The sequence below is a fragment of the Bombus terrestris genome, chromosome 9 (genome assembly GCF_910591885.1).
Source record: "Bombus terrestris chromosome 9, iyBomTerr1.2, whole genome shotgun sequence".
Lineage (NCBI taxonomy): Eukaryota > Metazoa > Arthropoda > Insecta > Hymenoptera > Apidae > Bombus > Bombus terrestris.
This window is the reverse complement of record NC_063277.1, coordinates 13,936,504-13,960,439: the sequence shown is the minus strand read 5'-3', so window position 1 is coordinate 13,960,439 and position 23,936 is coordinate 13,936,504. Positions and strand designations below refer to the sequence as shown.

General features: G+C 35.6%; 1 protein-coding gene across 2 annotated transcripts in view; it reads right to left on the bottom strand.

Annotated features, from left to right (window-relative positions):
- LOC100649264 (neuroligin-4, X-linked) overlaps window positions 1–23,936 on the bottom strand; it is a 261,737-nt gene that overhangs the window by 78,333 nt on the left and 159,468 nt on the right. For both annotated transcript variants that reach the window (XM_003397768.4, XM_012311998.3), the window contains exons 6-8: window positions 21,430–21,739; window positions 20,622–20,829; window positions 19,110–19,364 (exon numbers count right to left, since the gene is read on the bottom strand). In XM_003397768.4, coding sequence (XP_003397816.1) covers window positions 19,110–19,364; window positions 20,622–20,829; window positions 21,430–21,739 — 773 coding nt within the window. The remainder of the gene's footprint in view (window positions 1–19,109; window positions 19,365–20,621; window positions 20,830–21,429; window positions 21,740–23,936) is intronic.

The following is a 23,936-nucleotide window of genomic DNA, read 5'->3' as shown; positions in this document are numbered from 1 at the left end:
TATTCATATTGAAAGAACGAATCTTAACGAAGAAACGACAAATTTCCTTCGTCACGATATTCTCTGATTATTCTTATAGGACAGATATCAAATATTGTATCATGAAATCCGACTAACTTACATTTATGAAACTTGAACGTGTCTTCGTTCTAAATCACTCAGTGACGCTTGATATCCTCTTCAATTAATCTAACAAGCAATCAATTTCAAGCCTGGTAAGAGTATGGAGGAATGCCTCTAGATGTTCGAATGAGTCGAAGAACGAATGAAACAGCAGTAAAATCGTCCGTAGAATTTCGTCTTGGATAGTTTTAATTAAATAACGATTCGTTTCCCTCTCGTTTCTAACATTTGCTCGATTCCTCGCCACAATTCTGATAATGAAGTTTCTCGAAGGAATATTTTCGTCATTGTAACGTCATCGATCACGTGGCAACCAAAAATGGAATGGAAAGAAGAAATTGAGGACGGAATCGCCTGCAGCTTTCAAGAGGAATCGAAGAAATTCATTTGCTCGCCACCGATCTGATACTTCGGGCTCTAAGGCGAGATCTTATTTCAAGTTAAAAAGGAAAAGAAAAGAAAAAAGAAATTTCACGCAGAAAAGCGAGAAGGAATCCGAATCTTCTTCGAGAATTCGGAGACAAACTAGATATAGTCGTACACTCGTTCCATTGCTTTTCCCAAGATTATTTGAAACTTGTACGTCTCGTGATCTATACCACGAAAAAGTTTCCTCTTCTGCCCAAGAAAGAAATTTTAATGCGATGCCACTACGCTAGCGTAGCATTGCCGTGTTTGGAAAGTCGACTGAGTGTAGAATGTTGCTTTATACAGGGTGAGACACGTAAAACAGGTCATCCGAATATCTCGGCTGTTATTGGTGATAGAAAAAAAAATATATCAGATGAAACTTGCACGATGTCGAGATACACAAGTCATTACACAAATCATAGATGGACGGATCTAGATGGAACGTAAAAACCTTCATTATTCCATTGAAAAAAACAAACTTGACTTTCATATGACGTCTACGTTAATAAGAAACTATTTACATTAAATTATGCACTCCTTCACACCGCGTGTAAATTTGGTTCGACATATCTGTTTCTATCATCGATAACAACCGAGATATTCAGATGACTTGTTTTAGTTACATCACCCTATATATGTATGTATCTAACTGTTTCCATCTTTTTTACAGGAATTCTTACTCTGGAAGAGAGAATCTACGTAAAATCCAAAGATTTACAAAAATGCACATTTTACGATCCATTAAAAGATTTCCACGTACAATGACATTTCCGTCACACTCGTTGAATAGAGGCCAGTTTCACACAATGAAGATCGTCCCATCCTTTCGAAACGATGTTCCCCCCTTGGAGAAATGTATCTCACAGCGTGGAGAACCAGAGCAAATATTTCTTTTATGCAAAACCGATTTAACGTGCTCTCTCACGAGTTTCAGTGGCGGCGACGAAATGATATATCGGCCGTGAGCACGTTCGCAAGAAGAGAAAGCAAACAAATACGAACCGAACGCGTAATGTCAGTAGCGTTCATATTTGTTCCTCTCTCCATTTCTGGAACTCATGCGACCGCCTATCTCATATTTCCGTTTTGCACTGCCCCAGGCCAGTTAGTTTGCATCTGTCATTTCAGAGACAGCCTTGCGAACCTTACGCGCGAAATTGATAGTTATTGAAGTCCTGCGAAATTGATGGTTATTTGGAGTTGCCTCTGTTTGATCGTCGCGACCCAACATCGCCATTTTTTCGACCAAACTGTTGGCTCATGAATTTTAGCGGCTTTCGATCGCTTTATGGCTGAAATATTCGGTGAGGAACAGGTCGGTTCTTTTGTTTAGCTAAGAGGCTGCGTAAGTGTTGTTTTAATCTTTATAGTTTATGTAAAGAACGTGTAATACAAGGGCTTATCAGAGCCCAAAGCAATTATCGAGATTTAGACAACATTTCGAGTCACTTTACACCGATACCTGGCAAACATTCAAATTACAAACAAGCTTCGAAACGTTAGAGCGTGTCTCGCGACGTGCACGGGAATAGATGTACCGAAAAGGGTAATAGGATTTTCCAAGACGGTTCATACGCTTCTCAACCTAGCGAAGCGTGTTATCGCATTTAATTGTCAAAGAAAATCTTGAGTCAGCCCCGCAAGAAACATCTACGCGCGAGCAAAACTGTTTGAGAGGCTTAGGTTCGCTGAATGTCGCTTTCTCCTTGTTTCACTTTGTTTCATTATCCGGAGGTGTGTCTTACCCTTTTCCTTGGTCCTGAATCAGTTAACACTAATATATGATATGAAATATTTTTACGAAGTCCACCGTCAAAGATGTTTTCGATCTACGACAAATTGAACATTTGATTATATGCAGATTCGTAGTAGCGATATCTTCTTTAGCTATTTGTAAGAATATACAGTTTCGAGTTAGAGAATGAAATTGCAATCATCGCAGGAGACTTGGCCTGCAAGTTTATCACGTGCTATTACAATATCGCCTACCTCTCTTTTGGATACTCATCGCAATAGGAACATGATAGACTTTAATTGAAATGTTATCCTGTAAGTCGTGTAATGGGGCCCCTTCTACCAATGAGATCCAATTAGTTGGCCGTTTATTGAATTAAATGGCGAAGCAGTTCCATTATCTCACACACGGGAGTTACATTTTGTAAGCGCATTATGTACAGAATAGCCTGGTTATAACCTGATTATTTTATAACATTTTAACATTATCTACAAGAAGCCAAATATCGACAGTAATTACTTTTAATTCATTAGAGTTCTCTCTTGTTTACTTATTCATACTCTATTTGTTTAGCCCACAAATACTATTACGTTATAACATCCGTTAAACATTCTCTGCAATATAATAAAATTGACTATTGAAAATAAAATATGCATGAAACAATTAAGATAATGAAATGAATGTACATTATACGTACGTTGCTTTTATATGAGAAAGAAAGAACAAGATAGAACGGCGAATTATTTATCTTCCGCACGAGATCGTTTTCGAGTTTTCTCATCGTAGCCGCAGTAATCGCTATCAGAAGGTGATGTGAGAGTTTCTCAAAGTGATTGGTCGTGGAAAGAAAACCACGAGAAAAGTTATCCTTGGTCAGAAAATTTGGAGCTCGCAGGGAAAGTCCCTGCTTCGAATTGGCGAGAGCTCTCCGTGAAAAGACTCTTGTAATCCACGGCTAAAGTGAAAATTGACGTTGCGAATGGAGCCCATTTATTTTCTAACAGAAACGAAATTCGACTGGAAGACCGTTTCGGAAGATTTGCCAAGCCCTTTTTATTGATATCGTCGATCTATAGCCGAAATGTACGAAGAAGAAAGTATTTTGGCTTTTCTTTTCTGCATTTAGAAGTTGATCGAAGTTCGTTTGGCAACTCGGTACGTTTTTCTCGTTTCGAAACATATTTTCCGAATGCATCTTTTAGTTCTCATTCGTAAATTTCATTGTGGATATAGCACACTGGAAAGCGTAAATTTATGCTCGATGCTATTGAAACGACAGGTAATGCGCGCAATTGAAGGGAAAGCGATCCACTCGGTTCCAATTTGAACAAAGAGAAAAACCGTGTAAGCTCGAATCAAATCACGTTGAATCGACCGGCCAAATGAAATTCCAACGAATCCTGGCGAAATCGACGGAATGTCGTTGCTATAAAGGACCAATAAATTTTTTCCTAGGGCATTTCGTGAGAATGTATCGTACATTGGACGTGAAAAACACTGTTCCGACATGGCAATTATTTCTACCCAAAGAATCGTCGGAATCGTCATCGCGATACAATGAATGCAATCAAAGAGGAGAAGCGAAAACACAGAGTTTGTTTCTAATATACAGACAGTCCCAGGACACGGTTTCAACAACGCTCAATTTAAGATTTTCTAGCTAAATTGTTTTAATATCGTTTAAATATCTGTTTTACTTAACATCTATAGTAATTAGTGATGACATTAATGCCATAACTCATGGTATATTATAGTGTAAGTCGTCGTAAAATGTAAGTAACTGCGAGAAACAGATTTCCACTTCTAATCTATTATCCTCATTTATTTCTTTGAGAATAAAAATGTTCAATTCGATATAATTCTTCGTTTGATTTCATATGCCATAAACTGAAGAAATTATTACGTATGAAATTATTAACCAACGAGTAAATATTAGATATCAGTAATTAATATTATAATTATTATTGTAAACGTTTACACGTTAGTCTTTCGATAAATCTAGACATTTCCCGGAGGTATGTTTCTCACAACGGATATTCATGATTGGCAATAATGATACACCGACATTTCAGTTATTTACCCAGAACGCGTATAATTATGCATGACTTTTACCTATAATTTCATCTGCGATATAAATACTCCTACAATTTTGATGAGCGAATCGCGACTGTGTGGCAATCAATGACGGGATCAATGCAATTCTGACGGTACTAAAACAATGCCAGACTAAATATATTCTGTTAAATATGATAACAAATTTCATCATTTCCATTACTTTCAGATTTATTCTTCTCCTCTTTATTCGTTATTTCCATTTATGCTCTTAAAAAAAGATATATAGAACTAATATAGAAATAAACCGTGATCGTGAAAGGCAACACTGCCCTGTTAGAAGCCAGGCACCTTGCTTTACAATATCGAGTATCTGCAACGAATGTTAATCTAACATCATTTTGTCAATCAACGCCAATTGCCACAGTCGCAGCACGCGATTAAGCCAAGAGTTCGTTTGTTCTCCTATGGGAGACGCGCAAACGCAAATTTAATTTCCCAAGATTAATATCCAGCCATGTTGCGAACGTATCCCTGCCGCATCCATTTCTTTATTTTCCATTCTATCTCCGGAAAATAACAATCTGTTGCCTGTTCGTTTAACAATGCAGAGTTTTAAACTCATTTCAAAGTTTACTTCATTCAGTCTGTACACGTAAGTTCGCTTGTGGTAATCCATATGAAAGCTTGAAATCGTTCGGTCGGGAGGTATCTGGAGGCCGTCGGTCGGATGCGTTGTCTCTCGACGAGTCACACGCGCAATTCCGCCTCGCGGTCTCGCATCAGGGAGATTCACTCGTCCGTTGATATTTCAATTATTAAGCATGGACACGATCCTGCAAAGTCATCAGCCTGTGGATCATTAGGCCAACTGATATTTCGATAATGAAAAGGGATTCTGATTGGACATTCGCTGTATACCGTGACACGTTACGCTTCTCTGATCGGCTTAATATACCATAAATGTTTGAAATTTCTTGATTGGAAATAGTATTTTCTTGAAGTATGGTTGGCTTTTCTTAATCCGAGAGTGTTGATTTTTATCTATGCTTATGACAGGCGTAAAAAATACAAGAGGAAATCAATATCGAAACATTCAGAAACTGCAACAAGTGCGTAGTAACTTATTTGGTAAATAATCCGCGAATATTTCATCTGGGTGAAAGTTTAAACAAACTGCCAGAGCTTCGTGAAAATAATGGGAAAGCGAAACGGAAACAAAGTTACTCGTCCGCAGTGACAGCAAATTATTACGAGTCCTCGACTCACAAAAAGCCACGCGAAACATGGCTGCAGGGTTACGCGTGTTGCAAGCATTCGCTATTCATTGTTCGACAAAAAATAACCCACATAAAGTCTCTTTCCCGTCGACGAATACGCGATTGATTTCAATTTATCGTGTGATTGAACAATAACCATAATATTATATTCCGAATCTCTTATAAAGCAAGCAGTTGTGAGGTCGTTTGAAAAGACCAGTTGAAATTCTCGTGTTCAATCGATTTTCACTTTTATAACATTATCTCTCACGATATTCTGCAAATCTTTAAATTTCTTCCTTTTGTCCAACTTTCGGTACGTACAATATCAAAGTATTTTTTAAATACAATTACATCGTGTTGAATTATTTCGTGCATCAGTGATTATACCTTGGATAATAATTATAATTCAAATTCACCGACTCGACAATAATTTTGCACATCTTGAAATTAGCGTTATAAACATTAGTTGCAACAACAAAATACCAGAAACCTATTCAAAAGATGATAAGATATAATAATTGAATTTTTCTAAACAGCACTACGCATGAAACGAGTTACTATGGTTTACGTCGCTTAAGATTTCGACAGCGTCAGCTGTTTTGCAATAATGCTGAACAACGAAATACAGTATATAGCAGAAACTATACTTCCATAGCAAAAACAACACAATATTTCTATGAATATAGTGGACGCTGCATTCCGTACGCTTTGTATCGTAGCGGACGATGAAACTTTATAAAAAAGCATTTCAACTGCGAATCAAAACAACTTCATGTAGTGTACATATTGCACGACAGATCCACTGTCAATAAAACGCGCGACAATAGACACCAAACGCTTTGAAATGAAACAGAGAAATCTCTATGGGAAGAAAAATAAATGACTATAATTACGTAAATAGTACATCTCAGCTTAAGTATAATAGCGCAAATAAAAATTTTTAAATGTAGATTGCAATGTATTTGAAATTTCGATTAATGGTTCACATGGTATGTGAATAAATAAAATACTGCATTAGGAGAATTCTGCCAGTTCATCAAATATGTATATAATGGATCAAAAGTATCGGAAAAATATATGTCTTTGTGTTTTATAATTTATAACATATTCCGGAAACCGCAAATAGCAAAACCAGGTATTTACGTTTCAATAAAATATTGTGGATATTTCACCAATAGTTAATATTACAAACGTACAGTAACGTAAATATAGTCAGCTGTATGTGTTACACGTCATACTCCAGTATACATTCATTTTTTGCAAAAACCCACTGTGCTCTGGGAACAGCAATAATTTTGTGATATTGAATATAGAGTTGACGTAATTTAATACGTACCATAACACATAGACCACCAGTGACCCATTACATGTATTATTGGATAACTTTAGTATCAATTTAATCATGTATTAAAACAAGAAATATTCAGAAGCGTCTTATTAACATAAACAACATTAATTGCATTCGTATAATTAATAGTAACTGCCTATTAATACCCAATCCTCACTAGTAATAACAAATAATCTAAAATTCAATCAACAAAAAATTCTGTGTTTCCAAATTGTTCACATTATGAAATCACAATGACCAATGCATGCAAAGAAGTACATTACCATACGAAGAAAGTTTATATCGCGATATTCATTTTTCAAGAAAAAATACACAACCTTATAGTAGCTGTCAAATAGGCGACAACTGTCCGCAGAGGAACATAATTATATCGTGTGGCAAGAAATCGATTTGTAAGGGAAGACTTAATCGTACACACGAGGGAGAATAAAATTATGGTAAATTCTATGGCTGGCGTTTTCATAAAAATTTCTCCCGACGACACGGTAACCAACACGTGTACCAATCTCCTACGACTGGTGTTCGTGGTAAAAGTATAATAACCCGGCGTATATTGCCTAGCCGAGGAGAATAACGGGGAATTCAAGGTGTTACGTGCACCGCGCAATCCATATTTATCTTATGTAGCTCGATTATAATAAGCGTCTACGAGGGCAACGGAAAATTCGAGGAAAATATTTTTCGACCGACAACCAACAGCCAATCTCTCAGTCGTATTTTGACTTTCGAACTGAAATGGACTTCTACGAGACTATCATTATCAGATACTATCGCTAGCTTTTGATCTTTGTTGGTCGCATTTTTCCCGTGGCCAATGTAAGCTAAATTTATTAATTTCTTTATTAATTAGAAAATCTTTATTTTCCACGAATTTGTTAAGCAAAAGAGCAAGATCGATCTATCGAAAAGCTACCTCCTCACCTACGTCGATTGAAATACGTGAAATTTGTTGTCAAGATAATTATTATAAATAATTTTTCTCATACATGTAATGGGCGTCCTATTTCAATTTTCAAGTTATATATAAAGGTATGTTCGGTAGATATCGCATAAAGTATACTATCGATGTGTTATCTTCCTATAAATTTTAACGGGGCGTGTTAATATCCATCTATTAATATCCAATATCTATCTAATATCTATATCAATGTATATGATAATAAGAATCCCAGCCCACATAACCCGGCCGCTTAGAGTCTGTATAAATGGGCGATTTAAATCGTTACGTAAAAAGTTAAAAAAACTGAGAAATATCGAGTTGTCCTTACATCAGTAAAATTGTCTAATGTATAATATTGTAAATACAGCAAGAAGATACATATATGATACCAAACATACTTTAGTGTAGCTCGAGAACTAAAATAGAGCACCCATTCTATATAGAGAGAAAAGCTGTTCAAATTTGATGACATATTTCAAGCTTATCGAAATGCAAGGAAGTGGCTTTTAGATGGGTTCACCGAGAACAATTTAATAAATTCCTTGTTTTTTGGATTCAAAGATTCAGCTACTGTGGATACTGGTACTCGGCTCCAGTGAAGAGCCAAAAGTCGTTGCTATTCCTTATGCAAAAACTCGTGACACTGTACAAGATACGCTATAAGAACGTCGTAACTATATCCAACGAAATGTACACGATGGTAAACCACTTTATAATAAGAAACTTAACATAAATTTAAAAAACTTGAAAAAAATCTTGACATCAATTAAGTTACCAACAGCTAATCAAATGAAAACAATTTTCATTAAAGATGATACAAATTGGATTCTCCTACTTCGTATTTATATATTCTATACAAGAATAACCAAGGGGAAATTGAATGTGATCGTTCATCCAGAGAAATGATCTTCACGCTATCGTGAATTGTCGTAAACAGAATAGTGAAGTATAGTTGTAGCAGCTCGATACCGTGGACTAATTAAACCGAGGATATTGCGTAACTGTAATTACGTCCTAATTGTACGCGTTCTACACTGATACCGTACGATTTTGTCACGCACCGTGTTGTATTTCGTAACCACAATGCTTGTTGCGTTCGTAGTACGCGATTATCGTGTGTACTGTGCGTGTTCTACGAGATGCACGGATTCACACTACCAGAAGAAGACATTGTTACTTTGTTACGGGGATTCGCTATCACTGTTTTAATTGACACCAATTAAACGTCTGATGGTATGAAACCGGTATTATCGTTTTTATTGTTGCACTTGTATCTCGATAATGCGACAGTATTGAGGACTGTCTAGCGCCAACGAAAATTTGCAATTGATAAAAATTTGCATATTATAAAGAAAAGATTCAATCTGATTTTCTTCAGTGAATGAACATTTTCTCAAGATTTTATATGTGCAGTTTCTTTTACAGCAAATGAGGTCATAAAGTTTACGTATTTTTTACAACACAGAAAGGACGTGATTTGCATACTTTTAAAGTTCATGCACGCGCTGCTCCCGGAAGTGAACTATCTGTACTATCATCGATTGGTTAATAAGGCGACACCAAGTATTCTCGTATAACGAAGTTAGAAAAACCTATCTCTAAAGATAGTTATAACAATTTGAACAAATAACAAAAGTTTTGTTTGTCTATATGTATTTGAATTTGGAGGCTGATTAACAAAAATTGCATTCAATATTCGTACAATTTTTTAATTACAAAGAACAGTAAATTTTTGCATTTCGATAATTGGGAAATTATAATAAAATTGATTTGTATAATTAAAAAGTACCGTAGTTAATGTAAAGAAAGTATAGAAGATATCATGCCTGGAAATTGCATTAATCTTAGCGAAATGTTATTTCTGATCCGTTTCATTGAAGTGCGATTGATAGCTGCAATCCAGTTCGTTTATTCGGTTGATGAAACATTGTAAACTGATTTCGCTGTGCAAATGCTGCGTTTACACGTACCTATATATTTTTTTTCTTTTTTTATTCATGCTTCGTGTCGCACCTCTCACGGTGTTCAAATTTGATCAATTGTACTGTAATCGAATTGTTCATATAACATAGTATTTTTTTTTAACAACTCTATAAAAATAAAATTTTTATGAAACTTTCTTCTTCGTGCAGTTCTTTTCACAATTGATTTAACTAACTAATATATTTACACAAATTTTACGAGGCAATTTCCAATTTTAAACATTTAACAAGTAATATTTGCTTTTTTTACTTTATAAATTATAGATATAGGTAACCATATAAACTACATGATATTATGTCCTTACTTTATAGATATTATGCATCATTATACAGAGTGAGTGAATAAAGAGTATTATCTAAAATAACTGGTTACCTGCTGGTTTTATCGAGAGAACATTTTAAACAAATTATGTTACATTTCAAGGGATTCATCGGATGGATGCAATTTTATTCTTGTACGTCTTATATTTTCTGAGATATCAAGGTGACCTTTCGCTTTTTAAAATGCTATTGTATATTCTTTATAGCATTAGTCGATCCAGTCAGATATTCTCTACAAAAAGATCTCAGAAAATATAAAATAATAGAAAATAAAATTGCATCCATTCGACGAGTCCCTCGAAGTGCAACATAATTCATTCAAGACGTTTTTCGATAAAACCAATAGGTAACGAGTTATTTTAGATTTCAGATAGTACTTTTTATTGGCTCACCCTGTATATGTATATGTAACGTGAATGTGTATATTTTGTGACACAGTTTCTTTAACGACTTTTAAAAACTTTAGACTTTCAGCCTGTACTCGACATGATAATGGAAACCAAATGGTAATTTTGCTCGCATATGCATATACATATATAACACGAACAAAAGTATTGGCAAAAGTATGCTCTCTAAAACAGAATAACTTTTTTAAAATTGGACCAAACGGTTGCAATTTTTTTAGAAGTTAGAAGGATTAGTTTATTGGATGACGTGTAAAAAAAAGTTTTGAACAAATTGAAATTGATCGGAATTGCGAAAAAAGACAGTAAGGGCCACCTTTTCCAACATTTTTATCTGAGCCTGAAATGAAAATCTAAAGAGTGCACTTTATAGATTTATGTTAATTGTATACATGATGAAAATTTCGTCGAAATCGGTTTATGCAGAAACAAGCAACAGGCATCGAAAGATGAATAAAAATGTAAATTTATAAATGTAAAGTTATATATCGAAAGTCGCAAAAAACTGTGATTTTTATCATTTTTAACCGTTTGTAGCTTACAGCAACATTTATCGATTTTAATATAATTTGAAACTAACATAAATCCACAAAGCGTACTTTTTACATTTTCATTACAGGCTCAAATAAAAATGCTGTAAAAGGTGATCTTTACTGTTTTTTCGCGATTCCGATCAATTTCAATTTGTTCAAAACTTTGTTACGAGTCATTTGCTAAACTAATACTTCTAACTCCGGGGAAAAAAAGATTCGAGTCCTTTGATCCAATTTTAGAAAAGTTACTCTGTTTTAAAGAGCGCTGCAATACTTTCGTTCGTGACTGTATGTATACAATTACAATACATTTTTGCATGCAATTACAATAACCGAGCTACGTTACAAACAGGATGAATAATCTGTAATATACTGTTGTGTATGAAAGTGGGGCACATAATTCGTTTATCGTTGAAATAACTGTATTAACTTTCTTTGAGTTTCGACTGTAAGTTACATGCCGCTATAATTACACATTGTAATTGTGACTCCAAAACAAACGAAAGTTATTATCTTTATATCACATTTCATATTATAAACCCCGTTGCACATACATGTATTCCACAGTTCTTATAGAATAGAATAATCGTTTCTGTAAAATTGAATTCTTATTCAGGAAGAGCTATCAAAAAATATCGATGATCGATAAATCAAACGATATGACTGATCGTGACAGTCATTTGCACACAATCACGGGTCAGTGCGCAGCATTCATAATGTTTAATCGTGAATACAGAATTATCATGTCCATCTCACTTGCTTTTGTCGTTCGCATTAATATTCATTTAAGAGTCTTTTATAAACGAAATTAATACAAATAGCCAGTCGTTCTTGCACGATGCAATTATCGTAAAACGAATACGTATATTTCATACTGTAACATTAATGATGAAACAGACTTTTCGTGTAGTCGCGTGTATTACAACCATTAATCAATTTAATCCTATAATTTCCCTCTCGTAATCGTTCCTGCTGCTCGGATTTCAATTAATTGAAGCTGATATAATAAACTTTACATTGTTGAATTTAAATACAAAGTAAGAAACAAGATAATACTTTTAACTTCTTCTTCGAGTGGAATTTAATAAAGACTAGAGCAGTCTACGTGTTAGATGCACCAACTATGAGCGTTAAAAGTCGACTAAGGATTAGAGTACGCTCACTTAATTACGTATCTCTCTGGCCAACAACACAACGTCACTATAGAAACGTCACTTCATTAAACGAGTGAAATTAAATAAAACTTCTACGATTTTCAGCCTTGAGCCTTTCTAGTAAGTAGAGTAGAGACAGAAAGTTTAGGAAATATTTTTTCGTTGACATAGTTACGGTTGAAATTGTGTTATGAACGTTGGGAATATCAGGCTATATATTATTAAATAAACAACTGAGAAATTATAAGCCAAAAGTGAAAAACTGTAGGAAACATGTTAAGCTTCATTTGTTATCTCGTGTAAATTCCGAGATGCGATGAACTTCTTCGGGACTCACTGTTTCATCCTAAAATCGAAGATATGATGTTCCAATTACCAACTCCTTACGCAGGTATGGTTTTTTATTTTTCATTTTCTCTTTAGAAACTTCAACTTTTAAATTAGCCTTGTATTTCGTGTTTGCGTTTAACGTACATATATATGTTAATATACGCAATTTAGGAATTTATACGTAATATAGTTATTTAAAAAATCTGTTACATTTCGTAAAGTGAAATTAGCCTGAACCTGTTCATATTTAGTCAGAAGAAGTATGTACTTCATTAAAGTAAAACGGACGTATAGCCGGGGAAAGGGAATGTAGAGTATAAAATCTTATGTTAGGCGAACACTGGACCATTTGTGCTAGAACTTTGGCAAGTATGGGACCAAATGTAAGTACTATGTAAGGGCTTCCACGTCTTGCTGTTCACACCATTTATCATCATCCTTATTTCTTCTTTAAGACAGAGAAGGAGATTCTGTATACAGTTGTCATCAATCGCACTTCCACAGGGTTAAATATGCTGCGGTCCCAAATTTTTATATTTCAATCGCGCTCTTGTTTAAACCAGCAACAAAATTTTTAATATTATGAAAAGAAGTTTCACACACGTGCATAAAAGAAATTCGTTGACAATAAAAAGACACGATTGGTTCTAAGATGATCCAAAGAACGTAGCAGTGTTAAATAAGACAGGCGTGTTGAAGTTACATAACTTGAATCGATCAATTATTTACGTTAGCTAGATAAAATTGATACCGTTTTCTTCCTGTTTGAACTTCGTCAGATTTATGGTTTTCGAAATATCGTTAAATAAAAAAACTCGAAGTTCCGACTGTTACGTTATCGCTATTCTTGTCGTATTCCTGCACCACATGCTCGTACATCGCCATTGACCTATCGCAAACTCGCTACCTATCTATTAATCACTGACAAACATGGAATCAGCATATTTTTACTATCCCTACTTTTACTACGATTTCCACAGAAAAATGTAGGTCAATGAGTTAACTGTCACTCATTAATCTGTACGTTCAAATGCTGCGATTTAAAATGTCACAACGAAATGAAATAAAAAGGAAGGTAAAGAGAATCTTCTAAGGCACGTGATCCAAACCAGAATCGGGGTAATTATTATGAAGATTTGGTATCCTTTATATTATCTATAAGATGACAATTGCTTTTCACATATCTTCCATTCAAAAAATGTTCGTTTTCACATACAGCTGACTTATTACGTTTCTAAGATATAGCCTTTAGAGACAATAATTTCACGTAAATGATCCATGTTTGAACTATTTGATGTTAATGACGTAAGTTAGTATCGCATTCGAATTATTGTGCGTATTCATATGGTTTGTACACTCGAGTGTTTTATGCAACTGCAATATTACAACACGACAGAGCGAAGACTAACGAGACATTGACGCTTCGTAAATTCTAGTTCATTAATTCCGTAACGTCACTATCTCACGCTCCAACATTCGAGTACCTCATTTATTCCGCAATACATCATTCCATGTTCCCCTTCAGCATAATCTGTTTCATTTCACAAAACTTTAGCATCTCATTTATTCGTATTCGCTAAATTTCAATGCTTTATCGCTCTCTGAATTCATGTACGCACGAACATAAATTTTCTGTTTTCAATTTCATCCTGATTTATGACATTCTTTCGTTATGATTTTGTAAATGTTGCGATTGCACTCTTACTGTTTTCCAGCATAGACGCCGTCACCTTGATAATATCAGCGTGAACGTAGTACTATTCTATGATGAAATCTACAGAACCGTTATTCCACTTGAAGGAGAATACTTTCTTCCATCAGAAGTACTTTTATCCAATTTTACTTTGCGTGTTATTCTGATCGTGACGATATATTTCGCTGACATCGACTGGATTTTGCATGCTATTCCCGTGTAAATATGAAAAATTTGATCGATCATAAATATCGACAAATTAATGATATCTCCTGGGACTATTTCAAGCATAGATTCAAACGGCTGTCCAACGACGCCTCAGGCAGTTTCTCGAGCAAAGACATCTTGGTAAATTGGAACTGCAGATTTTATGAGCGGCTAGTCCGTTGCATCGAATATTACGTACGAGCCATGGGATTAGATTGGGATACTTTCTGCGAGCGTATGGAAAATTTGCTGTTCGATACTAATACCATCGTTTAATTCATGTTCTACATTCGTGCAGCAAATGTACGAGAGTTATGGTTTGAGAGTTTAAATTATTTCTCTCGATACTCATGCTAGTGATCTAACTTTATCGCATAAGTTTCGTGCAAATCCTTCTACCTCTATTTTATAAAATGTTCACTTCCCCTTCAATAATTTGTATTAACACATTGTGATCATTACATCATCATAAAGGACTTCTGTATAACTTTCTCAAATAAACGAACAATTTCGATATAGCACGACTTCCATTTGATTCCAAGAGAAATACACGCGTTGCTGATTAACGATTGAACGATGAAGCGCAATCAACAAACTTTGCAGTTTATATGCAGAGATATTTGCGTTTCGCGTTGCTGATTCATGCACAGAGTACTGCGGATGTAACAATTCAAACAACGGTTGCGCAACTGTTAACGGCGACGTGTATAATATGCAGCAGAGTGCTTAAGATGCGCTCGATGTTTGCGCCTTTTTGACAAATTAACGCCAGTGAAAAGCGAGAACGAACTTGTCATTTCGGCGATTCATGTCTCCGCGTACCCAGTCACGGGGTTTTTGCATATCTATTCGCCGGTTGATGGACACGAACTGAGAAAACTCGTATCTCTCTCCTTATCAGACGTAAATATATTCGTTCTTCTCTCTCTTTTTATCTCTTCCTTTTTCTTTCCCTCGCCATTGTGAAATGTTGCACTCAATTTGTCACCTTCTTATACGCCATGTATCATTCACGTTTTCAAAGCACGTTTTGTCGTGTTCCTCAGCCGCTGTCGTAATGACGATACAGTTGCGGAAATTATATCGGGACAGTTACCGAAAAATAATTTGTATCTTTTTCCTGCATCGATAATTTTTTTTAGCACACGTGAAATAATTTTTTTAGTGCTTTTTCACAATTTGGGAAAATTGTTTTCATGGAAATGCAATCGACGGAATTATTCATATATAAACGAAAGGTCCCAATCCGAAGTTCGTAGTCAGACGCTTATTCTACTGCACGAGTTTAACGCTAAGGCGATTCTTACCTAATCATAAATAATTTTAAGTATATCGCGTCAAACGTGACAGAATAAAATTATAAATACGAAATAATAGAATCGTCGAAACAGTCCGACCCTTGTTTGAAGACTTCGGCAAATGATTTTATCAATTCCAATGTAGAAAGATGCGCGCGACAAAAATGTGGAACCCAGCAGAATTCAATTAGTTTTTGTTAAACAAACAGCACAGCTTCAGTAACTTAAAAACAATCGATTCGTTCGATTCATTTACGGTATTTACGAGAATATATGTTCGTCTCTCGGTACCGTTTAAACAGCGCTTTTATTTGAGTGTACACGTTCGAAATAATAAATGATTGCACCGAGCGTAAATGTATCGAGCCGACAATTTTGCAGGTATTACGAAAGCTGGTACATGGCGCCGGCGCGAACGCAAAAACTCCCGGTGCTGCTGTTGCAGAAATGTATGGAGCCTAGCCGTTTATCAATCGCTAATCTTATCACCGCATCGCTGCAAATCTTTGCCACGGTAAAATTCGTTACCAACCCGTTATAAATCTGACCCGTATCTCAAAAGGGAGACCGTGCTGGATCTATCTCGCGTGCCTAGTTTCTCTTTTGATCAACAAACGATCTATGAACGAAATCGAACACGATCTTCCGCGACTCAATGAAAATTTTACGTTGCTTTTAGTTTTAAAAGATAGGAAGACATTCCGCGTTTCTTTCAATGAAATAATTGCAAAAAAAAAAGGAAAGTAACGAAAATCTCAACTCATATGAACATATGCGACAATGGGTTCAAAGTCGATCCAGTTCGGATTCTACGGTACCGCATTATTGATCTGGCAATATTTTCTATTCAAGATCGTTCAAACGTCGATATCTTACTTCTGTGAAACACTGACACGGTCATCCAGAATAGGAGTCGACGTTAAATCGGAAATTGCAACAGTCACTCGTAGCGAATGATTTACCGGATGTCAGATATCTTTTGCGTTACAGTCGGCTAAATTAAGTTTCACTTTAATAAACGCATTCGCCGGCATCGTCCGTTATGCACCTCCGTCTACTTGTCCATGGATATAAAATTCAGTAGAGAAAGAATGGAAGAAACAGAAAAATAATTTGTTGGAGAACAAGCCACGCTATCTGCCTATGATTCGTAGTATCTTTTTTATCATTTTACCTATAGCTCGAATTTAGAAACGTCATATTATATCGTGATATTTTCATCTCATAAATCAATGATTGGAGAAGATACAAAAAAAAAGATCGTATAATGGCAACATTTTGGTCAGCACTTCAATCTGCCACTTGCCGATACAAGGAGAAAAACGTTGGTACAGTATTTACTTTCCCAATCCTTCTTTCGTACGTGTAGCTTGAACGAATGTGAGTTCCTTTTTCAGTTCTCGCTTTTATGATTAAAAGTAATTTGAGGTACAATTTCTAGAGAGATAAAATAATATTATCTGACTTAATTACTGTTGCGTAAGATAAAACGAACGAAAAGGAAAAGAGAAAATTGAAAATCGAATGGCTGAATAAAATGTTTTCACTGATATTAACTGACATCGTATTGTAATTCATAATTATTTTCAGTGGTAATTAGATGCTCGTGAAAAGAAGTTTATTAAGAAAAAACGAGCAATTTTGTCAACGAATTTATTAATTTAAGTCGGAATTAATTAAATTTCATTAGACGAAAATTAATTTATTAAACAAAGAACGCGTATCTCGTGGCTCTTCGAGCTGCTGGAGCACGTTAAACGCTATTAGATCGTGCTAAGGAACGTTAACGAAATAAACATTTTAGAGATGTACGTAACATAAGATGGAATCATTGATTTTCATTCATATAGATAAAAGGAATGGCCAGGAATTCTTATAAAATTAATATTTATTGTTTGTTTAAATTATTAATTATAGATAATGTAGACATTACACTTCCCTTCGCGTGAAAAGCAAATGACACAAGAGACAATTTAACAAAATATAAATTAAATCATTATCACTGTAGTGACTGCTTGTGCTCTATCATAATTCCAGTTTTTTCAACAATTGAGAGAAACGTCGGGCGTGCGACAAACAAATGGAAATTAATTCCGTTGAACACATTGTTAATTAAAAATGGTTCGCTTATAAATTGTACTCGAGTTTACAATGGTTGCACATTGATTTAATTATATGTCCTTAATATCGCAAATTAATTACGAGGGTACGTTAGACTGAAGCTTCGTTCATACGTTCTTTAGTACTCGATATAAGCTGTCGAAAATCTAGCAACCACAAACAACAAACAAAAGCTTAATTTTCGCAACTGTCATTTCAAGCAGCGAAATTTCACCACCACAAGCATATAGCTGTGAAACATAGCATGTGAAATCGTTTCATCGTTCATCGTCGCCATCTCTATGCTTTGTCTTATGTCTGCGACTACTACGATAGAACGAGAACTTTTTTCATATTCTGAGGAATGAAACGAATGAGCTTGCTAGATAATTTGCCAGATTCTTTCGCGAAGCAACGCTGAGGCGTGGCATATTAAATTTTGAAGCGACGTAAGTTACACAACAGCATGATGATCGCAATGGCGCCTTGTAGTTTCATCTCGAGCTACGAAATGCAAAGTGAATATACAATGCCAAACCTATTTATCTCTTCAACTTATGTACGGATATTTTAATACTTTTTTTTTACGACATTTTAATTAAATTTTAATTTAATTTTAATTTCGCGAGAAAATATTTCGACCATAATTTTATCAGTTGAAAATTTATCGAGCACCAGGTAAATCGCAAGATATGAACAGCGCGTATAGTTCGGTCGTAGCAATCGAGTTATTAATGGTGTTACGCGGGTTTAATTTATCCACGATATGGAAAGGAAGTGCGCGAGCGCAGATGCGTTTCGAATCTAATTATCTCCTAAAGTTGTGCGCTTTAAAATACCATGTTAAATAGTTTATGATCGTATATGCGTATGCGAATATGAATGGCTTATCGAGCCGTTATCGATAATTCGCGGATAACACGAAACAAAAAGTATTCTCTAACAAAGGTGAATTAAATGAGATTTCAATAGCAAAAGACAATAAGCTCTTTGCTATTTGGTTTCGTTTCAATTTAGCGAGTGAATTTTTCAGCCTGTTTGATTCCATATTTTCTTATGGCATTTGCCGATCGAGAAAAAGGCGTACAAACAATTAATATCTGTATAAGTCTATACCTGTTTGCCTCTTATACTTATACGCGTTTTCTTTAATCCCCTGTGCATTTTAGCACAGCTTGTTGAAAGTTTTCGATAGCATAAAATATTAACCACTTACCTGAGGATAGTCTCCATCCTTCATCTGATAATCGAACACGTAGAAGTACGTTTTAGGCAACGGTTCCTTCTCGCTTTCCGGAATCGGTGCGATATGAGGATTATTCGGTTTCTTCGTGTGTCTTAGAGTAAATAGGTCGCCAGTTTGCACTAACGGCGCCACGAATTGAGCGTCGCTTAGTGCTTGGACACAGGCGTCCTTCGTATTCACTGGATGCTGCACCGTACGTTCCCAATCGGTGTATTCATTCACCACCTGATTCATCAACCAAAAGTAATAATATGAAAAAGAATGTAAAATTAGAACGTCGTTGATTTCAAAGTTAATACATTAATATTCTATTGCATTTGCGGCACAGCAACTTTTCAAATCATAATCGCAGTCAAAAAGATATCTTCTCTGTAAAAGCTAAACACAATTGGAAAGTCCTTTCCTTGCATTTTGTTTATAATATACAAAAATTACCAACGACTTTTATGAATGGTAAAAAAATGGAGTATCGTATTCGAAAGCCTTTGCGAAACGCATTCTATATTTGTTGCTGGATAGTATTCTTTTCTTTTTTTGTTACAGCAGTGCAACGCGATGTTTTTCCGAGGAAACTCGATCCTTTTTGTTATTTTCACAAATATCACAAATTCAGCTGGACCAGTTTAGAAACGTTTCTATGGCAACAGAAACATTTCCCTTCAACATGTATTATTTTTCCATATCGGAACCATATTTTGCATCGTATAATTTTCAACGTGTTGATTCGTTCGACGATTGAATTTACAAAAATTTAGCTTGAAATGTGGAATAGACTAAAAAAGAGGTCAAATTTTTCAACAGAGATGTTTGCCATCAATATTTTCACAAAACCATAAATATAGCGACGTGCTGGAATTTTCCACGCTAAAATTTGTCTCGAGCCCTCACATCACTCGACACCGAATTTGGTTGCACAGTTAGCACGCCACCACGTAAGTGGATAACAATTTATAATTACGAATAATCAGACAAGTATAGGCGATATACGTTTTGGACAGGGCTGGATGGTAGTTTCGCCACGAATGTGCAACGAATTATTCCCAGTGAGCGCTATGAAAATACACGCGAAATGGCCATGAAATAATCTTCGGAATCGTTGGCTTATCGGAATATATGAAAAATGAACGATCACGAACCGTTAAACGCTTAATCGCGTATGCAAAATTGTTACGACCTTGTCTATAGGTTTTCTTATCCTTACTTTTTTATCACTGAATTTGAAGTGTAATTATAATAATAGAACGATTAATGAATAAGTCGATTACCATGCGATTAGAAGAAAAAATACCTTTAAGTAATTTAGGCGAGTACGAATTTCAAATGAACCATTATAATTGTGGGAAATAAGAGAGAAATGCAAGTCAGATTTCTTAATTTTTAAAAGCGATTTTAAAATTCAATCAAGAGAAACGAATTTATTCTTCTATCACGTAATCTTGAATTGATTTATCACAGCCGGTTTAATTATTAAAATCCACGTACCGTGTAAAATATTTCCGTGAGATGATACACGTACGCGTTCCTCACGTATGTCCTAATGATCCTGTCTCTCCGTTCACCCTCGAACCCTAGTTGTACGTCCTTTTCCGCGAATTTCCATAGTGCTTCGCTGGTAGTTACGCCAAATAACAAATCGTATTTGTTATTACTCGTGATCGGAGCACCGTGTTCAGCTTTCTTCGGCAGTGGCCTGCAACAAAATGAATTTATGTACCTTGTGCGTGCCTCTTTTATCTTTTCCTTCGTTGTATTTAATTACATGTGTTAACATTTATGTGTTTTAGCGACGTCATTTTTAAGAACATTACGATCCGACGTAAAGTTTTCCGTTCATCGTTATGTCTAACGTTCGTAAAAAGGAAAAAAGTTGCACCGAACACCTTGCAACACTGTTCCAACTGTTAGACATCGAATATGCTAATGGACTTTGTAGTACTATACTGGGTCATTTACAATCGCGTTAATGAATCGTACTATAATGTCTACGGTGAACTTAGCTGGTTTCACATCTGCTTTACATTTAATGAAGGGGGACGTTGATAAAATTCTGAGATGAAAAACGAAGACGTTCGTCCCTCTCATAATTGAAATATATTATCGGTACTCCGGTACAAGTTCTTCCAGAAGTCGGTCAAGTAAAAAATGGTAAGATGTTCATTATTAATTAATATCCATTAAAAAATTTCGAGAATATTGGTAAAGCAGGGAAAAATATTGTAATTTTATAATAATGTACAATCTTTGTAAATATCTTATTTTTTGCATTCAAAAGAGAATAATTGATTCCTACCCGAATCCTTGGAACTCCGGACCCATGTAGGACAGCAAATCTTTTTGAAAGTCTGCCTTGATGACTACACCATCCACGCTGGGTCCAAATGCACTTAAAAATGTCGGTGGTTGAATATCAACCAGCATCAGCTCTTCCAGGCTTCGGTCTCGGAGACAGTCAACAATTAGTTCGTTGTCTTTGAGCAGATCCTCGGGGATCGAGCAATTAACTGCTCTGGCAAGTCTCAAAGCGTAAGAAACAGGATCGTCGACAACTGCCCACGACGACAGAGCGCTGCCTGATAAGAGGATAGCTCTCTTGAATAAACCTATATACAGAAATTTAGTATGTTCGTTTAATGATGCTGCAGTATATAAGAAACTATTATATAATGCAAAAACCATTCGTGCAATCTTTGAATACAAGTTTTTGATAAGATAAAATAGATGTATTATTATTATTTTTTAACGCTTATTCAACCCTTTAATATCTTTTAAAGTAATTATTATTCAATGACAATCTTTGACGTCTCGATAAATTCTATGGAAGTCTTTTTATAGAGAAAAATTTCTTTTAGTTCCATTTGGAAGAGGAGCATATCTTTTCTTTGCGTCTCCTGTTTTTAGCATCTCTGTGAGAGAAATATTGAAAATAATCGAAGGAATGGCGCTTTCCCCAGACGATCGTATATATATTAAACGAGCACATTCTAACCACGGCTACGAGAAAGAAAATTCTAGAAAAAGAGAACATTTTCGAAGAGAAGCTCGTTTCTGCTTTTTCTTCTACCATGAAAAACAACGGGGCAACATTTCTCTTGCCGTCTACCCTTTGAAAGTCTACTTTTCCAGGCGAAAAGAAATCAAGTTGTAACAAGAAATAGCCGTGAGATGCTTTGATCTTTCTTTATAGCCTGGGATATCTAGGAAACGTTTTCAAAGTGTCTATTCGAAGAGACAACTTTAATTTATCGAACCTTTCAAATTTTAGGTTAATACCTGTGGCTTTAAATTAATCCCTTTAGGAAATAATAACGTTTAGAAAAACTTCGCAATAAATGTTGCGTTAATTTACTGAAATTCGTTAATTTCCCCGAACATTATTACACAATCAGTACATGGAAAATTAATTTAGAAAAGAACGATATCGAGGTAAAGAAACTTAGATAATGACAAAATTGTTATTATATTGTAAGGATGTAGTGTGCCGATGTAGGGCACTGAACTATAAATTACAACGAGCCTTTTTCGTAGACGCGCCACGAAGATCGGCGTTAAGGAGGAAACTTGTTACAGTCTGGAACAAAGATGGAAATTACATCAGAAAGAACGATATCGTACGAATAACAAGCGCGTTGCGCTGGTTGTACTTATCGACGACTGTCACGTAGCAAGGATAATTGAGCTACCATTCCGTTCTCGTCTCGGTTTCAAATGCAAAAGGCTCCGGAAATTTCCGAAGAGAATACACCATTGGTAAAAGAATCGTTTATGTATAATATATTTTATCGCATTACAGGTGATAACACAATTCTTGTAATTTGTTGGACACTAAACGAAATGGATAAATAGATGCTCTGTGTTTAAAACATTTCAGTCGAGAATAGAAAGTCTTTATCGCTTCGATTTCGATCTAAACGATAGCAAACGACACGACTAGACAACCAATGTAGGACTTCAGAAGAATGTAAGATTACAAAGCTTCTACCCATCTACAACGATCCAATCGCAAGAGCAAAGCTGTTTCGTTAACTTCTAAAGCCATTGCCTCAATTATACGCCTTCTGCTGGCCATCTTCGTGACCGACAATTTATCAAGACAGATTTATACCAGCAATTTCTAGCGGCCTGTATTCGGCAAGCCCCATCGACGTAACCGTCGGAGCAATATCGGTCGGGAATCGGCAAGGCTAAGCGAGAAATTCCAGTCTGACAGGCTGGAACGTTCGTTGGAAAAAAGACGAGATGGAAAAACGAACCCAAAGAAACACAGAGCCAGATCGTGGACGTTCCGCGGCCTCATAAAAGCAGGAAGTATTTTCCAATAGCACGTGAGAATACCCGTGACCACTGGGGAAGAAGAACGATATTTCACGCGCATAATATCGCGAGAATTTCTCCTTCCATCGTTTTCTACTTTTCAGCCTATTACGCTTTATCCCGTGTAACCATTTCCCGTTTCATCGTTGGTCGAGGAAGGACCGTTAACAGTTAATGGAACCACGTGAAAACTACTAGAATGAAGATAAAAGGAGAAACAAATGATATTGATAGCTGCATCATTTATATTCCAGCGTTTTTACACTCTCTTGCAAATTAACAATCGCAAAAGATTTTTTAGAATTTTTGCACATTGCTTTCCAGTTTATTCGTTTTTGTAATCTACCGTTTTTTCTTCTTTTTCTACCCTGTTTTGGCGTGGAGAGTGCTTCAGTTTCTCTGATGAAAATTATCTTATCTTCGACACTCTCCTCTTCGCGAATGATACAGGTGGTTGGCAAAGATAAGGGGAGAATTTATCGGAGA